We start from the raw sequence: 14838 nt of genomic DNA, 5'->3' as shown, positions 1-14838 counted from the left end.
CGAAAGCATGACCTGCTTCCTGGAGCTGCAATTAGAAGGCTAGCCCATAACCTGCACGATTCTGACCAGTGGCAAGTAGTGTTGGTGGGGTAAGAAGATTAGTTTATTAGGTAAATAAGGTCTTATTTACAAGTCAAGGCTAATCATTTTAGATGACTCTTTCCTGTTTTACTGCAAAATGAAGCAGCACCAGACCCAAATGGGGTTACTAGTTCAGGCACAGAGGATCCCTGCACAGCTTTTGACCTGTACGATGTGTGGCTTACAGCGAGCTCCAGGGAACCTGGTACAGGGTCCTGCTGCTTACCCAGGACAGGCTATCACAAGTAATTTTTCTGCAGCCTTCTCTGAAAACCAACAGCTCGTTTTATATTACAGGAGTTACACCTAGAAGTGGTTTTTTAAACTGAGGATGTCATTTATTTAAGATAGCACCATAGTGTACATAGACACTTCACACAGTCCTGCCCTTCACAGCTTACAATCTAGGAAGATGCAAGAATAGGAAAGATGTTACCCACTGCTCCACCTGAAGATTTAAATGAAAAGTGTCACATTGAGGAATGTAACTGGTCATCTTACTCAGTGCTACCTTATTACATCGTCACATACATCAATGCCTGATACATGCTATACATCCAATTCCTGATACACGCTAAGTGCTGCAGTTCAGTGCCTTTACTTGCATTAAGCAAGTCTCTCAAGAATACTGCACCTTGCACAAGGATTGCCCCGTTTCCCAACAAATATGACCCTTCCCCCATTGTCCCTACTGACCTGATGGAAGGAAAAAAGAAAGAAGTATGGGGGGGGCATGGAGGACTCACACTGGCACAAGGGCACGTCAGAAAAAGAAAGAAATAAAATTTTTACAAAACCAATTACATGCAAGACCATTTGATTGCACTGTTTTAAGTTAAAGCTTTTTGTTGCTAACATGAGCCTGTCTGCACTAGCACGAAAAACAGATGTCAACCAGAAACCAGATTTTACCTCAAGTTTGGTATCTTCAACATCTTAAAATCCTTCAGGGCCAAGAGCTAACATGCCCAGTTTGCCAAGCTCTGGGAAGCACCGCTGCCGTCTCCACTCACCATTCCCCCGCAGTCAGGAACCAGCTATCCCCAGCTTCATCCTTCCACAGCAAGCGTGTGCTACGCAGCTGTAGTTGCTGGGCAGGGTGAGCAACTACCCTTCTAACCAAGCTAAAGACCTGATACGTTGGCACTAAATTCTTAAAACCAAACCACCTCCCTACATGCACCCCGCCCCCCTACTCCCTTTCCCTTGAATTGCAACCTAGCAGCTGAGAAACACTGAACTGCAAGCCTCAGTGGCTTGAGAAACAGCAGCTAACCACCTCCCTCCCCCAACACACAAAACTCTACTGTAATTATATTTGCAACTCTCAAAGTGCAGAATTCTTATTCAAAACGGCACTTGCTACCTGTTAATCAGCATGGTTACAAGTGCTGAGCTTTCTTCTGCTTGGTCCCCAGTGCTTCAAGATCCTTCCAAGTTAATGAGTGTTGACTTAATGCCATTTCTGCTTTATAATTTTTTTTCTGCTCCGTACCTGGCTTTTTCTGCACCAATCCAAAAAACTACACTCCCCGACTCCCGCAAGCAGCCTAGCACTTTCCCTCACATGCAGCTTTCTGACAGACACCTCAGTCAATGCACATGACATAAAAATTACTTCAGAAATAGTTTTTAGCCATTTCCAGTAAATAAAGGAAAGGTGGGGGAAGTTTCCCTAGGGAAGGACCAAAAGAAGCAATTCCAAAGGTAGGGGTTTTTTGCCCCAAGGGCCAACTCAGACTGTAACAGTGACAGAACTGGAGTGGGAAATTGAGTGCTTCAAAAACAGCGTTAGGCGCAGCAGGGCTGAGCATGCAGCTACAGATCCCATCAGATCCCATGGAGAAGAGTCACATGGTCAAGGAGAAGGGTGGGAGCACCGTATGCAAACTAGATGGGCAGAAAGCAGGAGTGAAAGTGTCCAGGAAAGCTTACGGGAAATTAAGAATCACTTCATCTGCTACACACTGGAGCCTGCTTAGTCCCAGTGTGACCACTGCCTGCAAGGTCCTTTGTACACACTGGCAAAATGAGCAACCACAGGAGGATCAGTAAGCTCAGAGGTGCAGGAGTGTCACCTACCCCAAAGACAAGGCGAGAAGCAGCAGCACTGCCCAGCAGCGGAGAGAGGCAGCTGGGTGACGAAAACTGGCCTCTGGAAGAAATTAGTCTTTTTCCTACCCAAAGCTTCCCCGCTCCCATTTAGCCTAGAGAAAAGCCAAAGAGGACTGAGGACAAGCAGGCAAGGTGCTGATCCATGGCAAGTGGAGCAGCAGACAGACTGGAAAACCAAGCATCTAGCCATATAGTTCCCAAGTAGCATGAAACGCCGAGAGGAAGCAGCCCAAACCCAGTGGGGAATGAAACAGAAAGGAGATGCTGCAACACAAGCAGATAAGGATTTGTTTCTGGAAAAAGGAAACAAAGTGCAAAGAAAGTAATCCAGAAAACTGATGCATTAACTGGTACTGACCCTAAGGTGTAGCAGAGGAGTTCAGCCCTGGACAGAATACAGGAGCCTGTGGTGACTTTTCTGGGACACCAGCTAGCGCTGGAAGGTGCTACACACAAGTCAGTTGGCTTTTAGACAACACTAAGCAATTATTTCAAATCTCATGCAAGAAGCAGCTTTAGACAATTCTTCTTCCAAACTGAAGCAGTATGAAATGAAACTCTCCAAAGACTTTTCTGTCCCCCTGCCAGTTATGTTTTCATCATCTCCAGTAAGCAGGTATGGAAATGCTGCAGTACAGGTTCCCACATGCAAACACACACACTTACTCATCTTCTCCTTTTATTTGCAGAGCTCTGCCATAGCTGCTCTCCCCTTCCTAGCAGAATGCCACGGGAGCCAGAACATCTCCTGCATTCTTCATCCAGGAAGTGGCATCACTCCTCTGAGACACACGACAACTGACCTGCACCAAAGCTATCCAGTGTATCTTCCAGAAAGGAGCTGCTATCAGCCTTTAAGCTCTAAGTTTCTGTTCTAAAACAAGAAAGGCTTCAGGTCCATATAAAAAGAGCAACGTAAATATTAGCTACTCATTTAATTGCTTTCGACTAATATATATATTTTTTTTTAAATTAAGTTTATTCATTAGGATCATGTAATATAGGGAGACTATAGTTACACCCAAATTAATTTTCACTTTCAAACTAACCAGAATACAAACGCTGAAATTTCCCTTAAGCTGCAGACACTTTAAAATTAACAGATCAAAACAGTGACCAACATTTTACTCTTCTAGTTTTTTAGAAGTTACACATGCTCTTTAACAGCTTCCTAAACACATGCTTGCCACTTGAACGAGTAAACATCCTTGCAACATTTATTTCACTTTGTGTGCACACCAAAAAGTAAGTTAAAATGCCCTAAGAGGGCTGTCTAAGAAATGTATACTATACCTGGACCAAATATGAAAATTTTGTGAAGATCAGACAAGGCTAGGACTGTTACAAATATATATTTATGCATGTTTCATAGGAAGCAATTTCTGCAGTTACTGGACTATTTTTCCAGATAATGAGAAGCATTTAAAATGATCCTAAAACCATCTTGTACCAATGTGGAAAAGTGTTGAAAAAATTCAGTTATACTGGTAGTCAGTAGTTAGTAGAAAGCACTCAAAAGGGAGACTCCATTTGTTTTTCTTGTACTCTTGTACTTCTTGTAACTCTTCTGGTTATTGCATCAGTCTCTCCCTCAGTTAAGACATGATGTGAAGAGCAAGGACCAGTGGAACAGCACAGTCTCTTCATTCACGTAGTCTACAAGTACCCTTCTTAGAGATAAATAAGAGTAGTATTTTCCAGCACCTTTCAGGAATTACTTCTCCTCTCCTCATAGGGAGGGGAGGAACTAGGGCAAGATAATAAATATGAAAATAAATTATACCCTTCTCCTCACCAAAAAACTGTTTTAGGCTATTAACATCAGTACAAACTTTATCTTTGTTTGGATACAAACATCTAAGAGGTAAAGTATCTGTGTGTCATGTTCAGGCAGCACATTTAAACAACGTAAGAAAAGTTAGTACCACACAAGTTTTAGCTTTTCAGGATGATCCTCTAGATAGAGATCTAATGCTACAGTATCATGTTCAGATTACAAAACAGACAAAATCCAGTGCTCTAGTACCTATCAGCCCTTGACAAATGTTCACATGGAAAACGCTTAATAATACACATGCATTCTTTTCAAGTTTGAGTATGAAAAAACAAGATGGTGTAAATACAACATACTCGCTATCTTTGTTATAAAAGGCACATTTAGGCAGTTTTAAATGTGCTAAATGTTTTGTTTCCAGTGTTAAAAATAACTTGTTTAAATGAAAAGAGCATCTGCAGGAGGTCAATTTAATCTTCAGTAGGCAACAGGAACTGCTGTGTAGATGACGGACGAGGTTACTTTTCCGCTGATTCAATATTCTTATAAATATATAAAACCTCTGCATATCAGCCTTGGAAGGGAGATCTACAAAGCAGTCTGCAGAAAAAAACTTTTCTGTCAGTTACTTGGTATTTTTTGGTTTATTTTTCTGTTGACGCTGCTGCCATGGCTGGTTTCATGCCTTCGCGCGTTGACTTCAGCTCCTCCAATTCTGTGTTTAGTTTGCTGATCACCCACTCCAGGGCATCCCGACCCTGCCAGGAAAATACTGGAATTTAGGATCAGAACAGATACACCACCGCTACTCATGTTTCTATAGTTTTTCCTCTGTCAGACATGAGACTTGTTTTAAAATTAATTTCATGCCCTGCATAGTTTGATACCAGATTATACTGATAATTTCTTAGCATCTTCTTAGCATCTTCACTGCAAAGGCAATTGCTTAACCCATAAGCAAGAACTAAACGCAATACTGGTGTGAGCTCCCAGTAGTGCACCTAGGCAAAAAGCCTAATTCAGCAATTAAGTTCCCTTATGTAGGGGTATTGCTGGTTTTACTGTTTGCTGCTCCCACCACCCAAAGAATATCAGCAAATTCATGGCAAAGTCTAGATGCTGTTCTCAGATACATTAACCGAGTTATATGGACAGTTCTTGTGAAGATCCAGGACGAAGAAAGATAGTCTTCCAAGTGTTCTTTGAAGTAGCAACTGATTGATTTGATATCTAGCAAGAGTTCAGAGATGGACTCGCACTGAATTCTATATTCATGCACAGCAATTTTTCAGCATATAAAACAGACTAATTGAGAGACTACCGTCACACGTTTTATATCAAGGTACAATCTTTCTCTGTTCAGTTCTCAGAATGGGAGTGCCTCAAAGCTAGGCACTGACAGCTAATGCTTTAGTAAGAGCTGGGGAATCCAGCAAAATAAGCACGTCAAAAACTTTTTACCCTAGAAAGACCCTGTAGCAGCGGCACCCCAACGAACACAAGATGAGCATGCAGCCAGCCACACAATGAAGCCAAGAAAATAAAGAGAAGTACTTTAACTAAACAGAAGTGCAAGATTTTAGAGCTCCACAATCTCAGAATGACAGCTGTTGCCAAAACAAGCAGATGGGATCAGACCAGGAAAACACCTGGCCTTTTTTCACTTAAAGATAAGCCAAGAGACATTCACCTCTATTACCCTACTAAGAATAAGAAGTTCAAGTAGTGGAGAGCAGTAACTGGGAGTCACATGGCTCTGGCCAAGTCTAGAGGAGTTCTGGAGATAAAGGGTCTGAGCCCAAAAGTCCCAAGTCTCCAGGAGAGCCAGTGTCAGTGTTCAAACCCTCTGCAGAAACTGAGGGAAAGGGGGGAAACAGCTCTCCACACACACAGAGTTGTTCTGAACTCTGATGTACTATTTTTGTTGCATACATTATAGGGGACAAAGTGAACAAAAACCTCTTAAAGTGTCCAGCACCTGCTATTGTCCTTTATAAACCACTAGGCATGAACAAGAATCCGCATAAACAGCTTTGAAAACCTCAGCAACAACAACAACAACAACAAAAAAGACGGTCTAAACAAAACCCACACATACTCCTGAAGAAATTTTTTGGAGGCTAGAAACATTACTCTGGAATAATAGTGAAAGACCAGTTCCAGGCTGCAAAGTGTACCCTATTAAAAGACAAAGTTTTACTATGAATAACAGCATATTTATCTCAAGACCCTCACTAAGTTCAGTGAAGGACTGACTCTGTTTCTGTTCAGGTTTTTCACATTACAGGGACTCACAGAATAAACACTAATTGCTATGTCTGCACTGGCAGTCAGTTCTTAACCTGGGAAAAATTATCCACATATCACAACAAAGTGTTCAACTCTTGGCCAGAGTTCAGAAAGGAGGATTCGGCCCTATCCAGAATTACCTCAAGAACCAGTATCTTTAAGTTAACTTAGATCAAGATATGCCTTTAAAAAATACCAACAATAATCAAGAAATAAATTGTCCAGTTTAAATATGGGTTGCTGAAAAAGTCTGTAGAAGAATATGATTTAACTTCTGAGTTCCTTCCATTTGAGCACCAAATTGACCATGCTTCAGCAGGTGATAACTTCCACCATCTCTACATTCTGTGCAAGACCTGGGAACACCAGCAAAGCATGGATAAAAGCACCCAGACAGGAGTAGGCTACTGCGTAGCAACAAGTTGTAAGTAGCCATGAATAAGCTGAGCAGAGTGCTCTGTAAGGAACTAAGTCGGGGGAAAGAGGGGGAATCATCTTTCAGTAAGCACGCATTTGGATATTCAGAAGCCAGGTTAAAATGTCCTCTCTTAGGTGACACGGGCACAGAGAACTGAGTAAGACAGCAACAGCTTGGATGGTATATTTGTCTAATTGCACAAAGACGACTTGTCAGAAAGTCAAACACCTTTGATGTAGAAAATGCTCAGTAGAAAAATACTGAGATTCTTTTCAGGCCCTGACTATGAAACAACCAGGTCATAGTGTATTAGTTGATACATCTGTTGATAAGATAAAATAAAGGAAAAAAAAAAAAAATCCATGACATTCAGCTGGAGCACCAAGATACTTCCTTCAGTTTTTGAGACTACATAGGTCTGCACGTTTCCTTAGACCTGCATACACTATACGCTGTACTTTGCAGCTAAGAATAAATTCGTGATATTGGCAGGGAAGATTTCAGGAATATTCTGCACAGGAAATTAAGTTACAAAATCTTAACCAGATGCAAAGCCTCCAAATACTATAGAACTACCCAGTTACCAAAAAAAAAAATCTGACAGAGGATTGGTCTATAAAGTTACATACTGTACAACAAATTCTGTTGTAAGTCATTAAGCAAGCACATTCATAACCAGGCATGCATATTATATTAGTCTTCATTGCATATGTTAGCAGTAGGACGTGTTTGGCAGACCAAATGCTGCATATTAAGATTTGTTGGTAGAGCTTAAGTGACTGATAAATGCTGAGCCTTTGTAGTTGACATTTTCCAGAAAAACAGCCATAAAAGCTTGGTGGAATGAGAACATAAAAGCAAACACTCATAGCATACACTGATCTCAAAGTAAGCAGTGTAAAAAAACCCTACAGTCTTAACTAGGAGAAGCAGCATAATGGAATTTTTTCTTTTTTTAAGGAATCTTATTAGTTGAAGCATAAGCCAATACAGGAATGACAGAGACAGACTACACTGACTAATGGAAGCAAAACAATCTACACAGAGGTATCACAGAGGCAAGTACACTCAGTTCTCTCAACCTTGAAGTCAGATTTTTTCATAGTCACATTGCTTAAGGGACACATCACTACCAAAATGAATATAACTACAAGACCAATGAAAACCACAAACAGTCTGACATTCTGACAGCTCCAAGCTTTGTACAGATTTCCACATAAGTTCACAGAAGGGCAACAATATTCCTCAGGCATGAGAAAAGCAAATACAATTTCATTATGCAAAAGATTACCCCTGTTAGGCAATCTGTTTCAAGAAACCAATTTTATATCCTAAGAGTACAATTCAGTTTCATTTTTGCAATGCCAATTCCAGTCATTAACAAACTTATTAATTTCTTCAGATACCAGTTTTACATACTGAAATCACAGAAACCAGGACCAGATCAAACACTTGGTGGAGAGACTCATTCACATGCCTAGTTATCTGCAGTCGTCATTCCACTTTCAAACCATAAGCAATACCGTATGGCACAAGACATGGCTGCAGCCAGTTGTTTGTCCAGTGGCATAAGCACAGGTTAATTGATCCAGTCTAGATCTGACCTACTCTCACTCTCTACAACTGCAGTGTAATGAAAATGTTTGCCATTCCTGTATGCAATGTATATAAAACATACATGCACGTTAATTTATGAAATTCACATGACAACAATCCATGCACATATTTGCTAGAAAGCTGAAATGCTGTACCAAGAAGAATAATGCTGGCATTACCACTAGTTAGTACAAACTGTAGATGTGGAGAACTGCTAGCTTAGAGCGCTTTCAGAATTTTGAATTATCCACTCAATAGCATCCCACCCCTGGAGTAACACAAAAAAGATTTACAACATATGGCAAATGATTTTTCCATCATCATTAAAAATAATAATGAGTCATCTGCCACCTCTACCTCAGAGCAAAATCTCAATACTTACTTCCTATTTCTTCAGAACAACAAAACATTTTTCAGCAGCTTTCACGAAGTTTCAGAGGGGTTTTAAGAACACAGAAGCACAGCACACAAGAAGAGCTAGTAATAGCAGAGTAGGTTACTGGGTAGCAAAGAAAGGGCAGGTAACAGCAAGTACAAATTCCTGCCAAGTTCAACATCTCTAAAGAGACTCTTCAGTGAAACACAGGACAAGAAGGTCTTTTTGATTTGCAAGAAGCTTGTGAACCAGTGTATTCCTTGAAAATGGCAGAACAGAAGAACAATCTTTAAAGAAATCGAGTTCTCACACAGGCAACACCTGAACAGGTACAAAGAAATAGTTACACTCTTTCTCTGAGTTCAACAGAGACATGCAAATGTGACAGATGCCACCAGAGGAATTCAGCCAGCACTTTTAAGTGTGCTTAGTTGATCTGGCCATTCCAACTAGCTAGTGCTTTGCTACCTCCAAGTCAGCCTGAGTTTGGTTGTAAGCCAGAGTTTGGACATCTCGTTCAAGAATATATGCCCCGCAACAGACTTTTACATGGAAAGTGGATCAGAACAGAATTGTAATTTATCTGAAATAAATTCCATTTATGACTTTCAGACAAACACAGAGAGCACTCAGCTAGTTGAAGTTACTCTTCAGTGTCTAGAAATTGCCCATCACTCCCTGCCCATCCCCTGATTTTAACCTGCTTTCCTCTCATTTTTGGAGAAGCACACAGAAGGGAGGAAAAGGAGGCTTTCTCCTCTCTGATCTAGTTGGTCAATACCTCCTATCAAGTTGGCTTACACTGCCTTAGTCAAGCAACGTCTCTCACAAGGACAAAGGGCTGGCCAAAGCACAGGCTGTCTGGCATAGTAAGAGTTAGCTGGGCCAGATTCCCACTGTGCTGAATCTCTCCAGCAAGGCAGAGCACAAACTCACATTTCAGGTGCACTCATTCTGCTGTTAGGCAGTGATGGCCATGCTTCTCTAGCAACCCTATTTCCTTCCCACCTTCCCCCAAGAAGGATAGGACAAAGTACTCAAGAATAAGCACTCCCATAGCTCTGCCTGTGTTGAAGTACGGCTCCACGGCTGCAAGACAAGTAGAAAAAACAAGCACAAGACAAAGGAGTTGGTGTAGTGTTACCTACAAAAGCCAGCATAGTTTCATCTCTTCAAAGAATATGCCTCTGCTTACACTACCTTACTTTCAGCCAAAGGCAAGGAGACAGCTCAATAATGGATAGGAACTGGAACAACTGACAAAGCAGCATAGAAAATATGCTAGCATTAACTGCTAAATCCAGATTATAAAGGCTGAAAAGGAAGTTATATTCACTACTGGCACTGAAACCTGGAAAGAGAAGGTTAGTGTTTAAAAAGGTGCTTTGGAAAAAAAACCCCAAAACCCAACTATTAATATGTGTATGCTATGTGTAACTATAGCATACACACAGAGGTAGGTTTGTTCTGATGTGCAATTCTAGTTGAAGAACAAAGATTTGCTAGTGAAACCTTTTTATACTTTGGGAAATAACATTCTACTTGCTGAGGTCCTAACAAAGAAATCATTTGAAACTGTGCACAAAGTTTAGAGACATTAAATACAGTATTTAGCACACATGATTGACAATTACTATTTCAACAAAAAGAAAGGTAGGGGTGGGGGGACAAAGGGAGAAAACAGAATAAAGATGTACCTTTCTGGCATTAGAAGATATTGTGTTTGCCATTAAGCTTTCCAGATAACTGCTCAAGCTAATGCCTTTAACAGTAATAATTGCTTCTTGAGTTAGCACAGTTCTGCAAGAGAATAAAGAAAAGTTATTATCTAAACTGAACTAGAATAACATAATGTCTCCTATACACAAAGGAGCACACAAATATCCTTACTTACTTTTCAGGGTTTTCAGGATGAGGTGTGTAAACCAGTCTCTCATCAACAGACACCAAGTTTGTAAGAGTAATCTTAAAAAGAAAAAAAAGACCTGAAATCCTCACTTTCCACCTTTCATTTTTCTGTTATCAACAGCACTACTCAATACTAGAGCACGCAATGTCAGAGACAAAGCAGTGTACACAGAATATAAAACCCAAAACATAGTCAATAAAAAGACCTATAAAGGGTAATGCATCTTCTCCTATCCTAGATCTAATTATATCAATCTAAATTCCTATTCACAGTACAAAGCACAAACAGCTTTCCATTCGTTTTCTCTGAATGTTGAGTCTTATCTGATTTATGGCATGCAATTCAGAGAGGCTCTTCAAGACCAACACCACCATAACACTATTTGGAGTGTACAGAAAATTAATACTCAGGAAAGACAATGCCTTTTTACAGAGACAAGGCTCTCCTACAGACAACTCCACTTTAAATCTGATAGTTACAAGTTCCCAGGATACCAAAATACAGCATAATACTTCATTTACATTTTTTGAAAAAAGGCATTTCAAATTAAAACTTTTGTTGTAAATGTCAGTGTAATGTAGAATAAGCTATTCATCTAAAAGTCAAACTATTTTACATGCATTCTGAGAAATAATCTTGTATTAAAAACAGAATCACAAATGTTTGATCCCAAAGTATTTAAAGTTCCCTCTTGTGAGAAAAAGGAGGGGAAAAAAAAGAGCCAACTAAGATGCCAACTAAAACATGGAAACTGCTGCCTCCTGTTGGAAGATGCAAACATGTTTCTCATCTAAATGTTAAGAGGAAAACATCTAATCTCCAGAACTAATTACCAGAAACTTCTTAAGCTACCACTCACATTAGTTGAGCAAAGCTCCATCTTTTTTTCTACTGGATCTACCACAGAATGTTCCTCAATGTAAGTCAGAGTTCTGTTTGTTCCTAAAATCTGAAAGTGAAGAAATAAAAAAATTTAAAAATAAAAAGGTCAAGTACTAAAATTAAAAAAAAAAAAATCAAACCGGAACACATAAATGTCAAGTTCTTAGTGGCCCTAAATAAGTACAAAGTAATTCATGGATACAAGAACACCATGATCAGTGGCAAGACTACATCCTGGTATGTTTTATCAGTCATACAGCATGACACAGACCAGTCTGGAAGGCATGTATAGACATACACACACTATAGGCATATTAAAGCCTACAACGTATTCTCGCTACAAATACGCCAATTACAGCTTATGTGATATTTGTGGATGATATTTCCTATAAATTAAACTTGTACTTTGAATTCAGCTCCAATTCTGCTGATGACCTAAAAATGCATTGCACCCTTAATAAACCATTAAGTCTGCAAAAGCATACCGCTTTTACAATACTTGGCAATCCCCACTCTGTGCTGAGAAGACGGTGACTATGCAACCTCCCCTGGTTATCAAGGCTTCTGTCAAGGACATCTACTCCTACCACACACGGATTCATTGGGTTGGGGTACTTTCTCATAGCAGCTTTGATCACTGTATCCCAGGGATGTCTGTAAAAAGAAGGGGAGACAATATTTGTAACCATTTTGTATTTAATTGGAAGTATTCAGACAACACTGAGGGATCTAGCTTGCGTAATATGGCATGTCCTGTACAACTCCACAGCTCCCACAAGTCCCCTCAGAATTCAGTGGTGCTTGGAAAGGCAGTAAGAAAGTATTGATACACAAACAGAAAAAAAAATAATAAATCCTTTCTCCAGAGTGAAGAAAGGAATTATTAACCCAAGACTAACAGAAATGAGGGCAAGGGGCAACAGTCACAAATTGCTACAACTGACATTCCAATTAGCTGTGCAAAAACCCCACAATGACAGGGTAGCTGTCCACAGAGGTTGTTGAATCTCGATCCATTTCAGAACTCAACCAGAAAAGCAACCTGACCTAACATTTAAGTTATCTCTGCTTTGAGAAGGGGGCTGGACTAGATGACCTCCAGAACTACACTCCAACATAAATTCTTCTATAATCCTAAGCACCAAATAAATGAAAGAAAAAAATCACTAGCTTCTGTTTCTTGCTATAGCAAAAAAGCAAAGTGAAATTTAATTCAACTAAAAAAAAAAATCAGGAAGTTCAAAATAAAGAAACAGATTTTCAGAAACCAGATCAGCTCACTGCCTTAAGTCTGCACCTGTACTACTGCTTCCAGCAGCTTGCTAGTATGAATTACATTTATGGATACTCTTCTCAATACAGAACTGTTTTTATGAAACAAGTTTTAATAATCTCAGACTCCTGGGATCAGAGCAGCCCCACTACCGGAGGCCAGGCTGACCACATGGCTCTTGTTGTGGGACTTCATGTATCTTCTTCTGAAATAGAGGCTAGATAAATCATGGACTTGATCCAATACAGAAATTCTGTCCCTAAGCAATGATTTCTGTATTCAGAATAACTGATAAATCTGGAATGAAAGGTTTGTAACCTATAAAGGTACCTTGAAAAATTCAACTATTGATAGCTAACTTAAGAAGGCTTAGGGGTGCCAACTTGTACATAAGAGTTGCACTTAGGGCCCTAAATGGATTTGATTTTTAAGAACACTACCTTTAGTCTTAAAATAGACCAGTACAGAAAGGCATCAACAGTACACCACCGCCAAAACAAATAGAAGCTTGGAAAAATAAGTAAGTTCTTTTTCCAACAAGAAGAGTAAGAAAAGGTCTTTCAGCTTTACTGGTGCAAGCAGGAAAAACAGAGCCTTCAATTGCTACATCAGAAGGAGAGCTGCAGGACCCTTCCTTGTTATCTTCAGTGACTATGTATCATAATCAACAGAAAATACACAAACTGAAAAGGTCAGATTTCTGTTAGGTGTCCTTGAGGGATTTTAAAAGTCAGAGATCTGATAAGGCACAACAATATTTTATTAACCTCTGAGCTGAACTATCTACACCTGCACACATTACACCATAAGATGGGGGCATTCCAATACAGATCTTGATGAGAAAATGCCAAATAAAAATTGAGTTTGTGTCTCCCAGGTGACAGATATTAATCTCAAACTCGGAAGTTATGCCATATACAAGCAGTCTTTACTAGCCTCTGCCTGTCATGTCACATTAGAAGCTATCGTGTACTTATACCAGACTGATGTTAAACACCCAATGCCTATGTCAGCATGAGGAGTTCAGTTGTGCTAATGTAACTAAAGAAGTTTAAAAGTGCACATCTGGGATATTTTGTAAGTATTTTAAGAACTACCACCCCGGTGCTCTTCACGTTTCGAGATTTTTAAGATACCTGTAGCAGATGAATTATCGGTGGCATTTTAAGAGCTGCACTGGAACTGCTGTGTCCTCCATGTCAGCTCCCTGGTATAGCTTGAGCAAGTGTTACGTCCCTGTTGATGCTTTTGCCTATTGTTCCCTTGTTATACAAAAATGGAACTGGATGACCAGAACCATGTTCAAAATACGTTTAATGCAGAAAAGGTCTGACAGTAGGAAAACTTACTCAGCTGTCACTTAATGACTGTCTGCTAGGCAAGTCTGTGAGACTATCTGACAGGTAAGGTAAAATACATAGTCACTCTGTCCGTATCTCTCGGAATGTATCATCAAGTCCGTCAGTATTCGTGATTTATTTTTTTTTTAATTGGATAGTGTGAAAGGTATTTTTCCTTTAATGCCCACATCTTTGTCAAGCAATGGCGCTGTCCGGCCAGCTCTACCACCGCCCCGCTGGAATGGCATTTCCCGCCGCAAGCGGCAGGAGGTGGGAGAAACCCCCACACGGAGTCCGACCACGCAGGAAAAAGCTGAAGGCGATGAAGGATCGGCAGCGGCGGGAGCGCTGACGCACCGCCGGGGACCGTCGCCAGCCGACCCACCCCCCACCGGAGGATTTCACGCCGCCAGAAGCCGGTGCCCCCGCCCCGGCTGCCGGGCGAGCCTTCGTGCCGGCATACCCGGTCGGGAGCCACGGCCGCGCCCGCGGCATTTCCTATTTCCGCCCGCACCCCGGCTGGGCCCGGCTTCCCCGCACAGCCCGGCCCGGTAAGGCGCTGGAGCGGCGGCCCGCCCGCGCGGGCGGCGGAAGGAGCGGCGCCGCCGTTCAACGGCCCCCGCGCGCGGGGCGCTCACCGCCCCTCAGCGCTCCCCGCCCGGCCCCTCACCCGAACACGTGCTCCGAGCTCCAGATCTTCATGGCCGCCCTCGGTCTCTCCTCACGACCGGCGGGGGAAGGCGGGCGGGCGGCGGCAGCCCGAGGTCGGCGGCGACCGACAGCCA

At 41.3% G+C, this 14838-nt stretch overlaps 1 protein-coding gene across 2 annotated transcripts; it reads right to left on the bottom strand.

The window, feature by feature from the left end:
* Nucleotides 1–3395: 3395 nt before the first annotated feature.
* Nucleotides 3396–14818, bottom strand: PRELID3A (PRELI domain containing 3A). 2 transcript variants are annotated; one of them, XM_059815900.1, is made up of 6 exons: nt 14724–14818; nt 11926–12094; nt 11418–11507; nt 10544–10614; nt 10347–10449; nt 3396–4728 (listed from the first exon to the last, which is right to left on the bottom strand). In XM_059815900.1, the coding sequence occupies exons 1-6, from the start codon at nt 14753–14755 to the stop codon at nt 4615–4617; spliced, it is 579 nt and encodes a 192-aa protein (XP_059671883.1). In that variant the 5' UTR covers nt 14756–14818; the 3' UTR covers nt 3396–4614. The 2 variants fall into 2 exon arrangements, with proteins under 2 accessions (XP_059671883.1, XP_059671885.1); XM_059815902.1 differs by lacking the exon at nt 3396–4728 and adding an exon at nt 8488–8541.
* Between the last annotated feature and the right edge of the window lie 20 nt (nt 14819–14838).

This window comes from Gavia stellata, chromosome 3, assembly GCF_030936135.1.
Source record: "Gavia stellata isolate bGavSte3 chromosome 3, bGavSte3.hap2, whole genome shotgun sequence".
Lineage (NCBI taxonomy): Eukaryota > Metazoa > Chordata > Aves > Gaviiformes > Gaviidae > Gavia > Gavia stellata.
Note: the sequence above shows the minus strand (reverse complement) of the source record. Positions and strands in the feature narration are given on the sequence as shown.

Bases quoted from the DNA above. Each gene is read 5' to 3' on its own strand.
- PRELID3A (XM_059815900.1), bottom strand. From the start codon at position 14,755: ATGAAGATCTGGAGCTCGGAGCACGTGTTCGG. The intron at 11,508-11,925 runs GTATGCTTTTGC...CTTCACTTTCAG, and splicing joins TGCCAAGTATTGTAAAAGCG to ATTTTAGGAACAAACAGAAC. The intron at 10,450-10,543 runs GTAAGTAAGGAT...ATTCTCTTGCAG, and splicing joins CATCCTGAAAACCCTGAAAA to AACTGTGCTAACTCAAGAAG.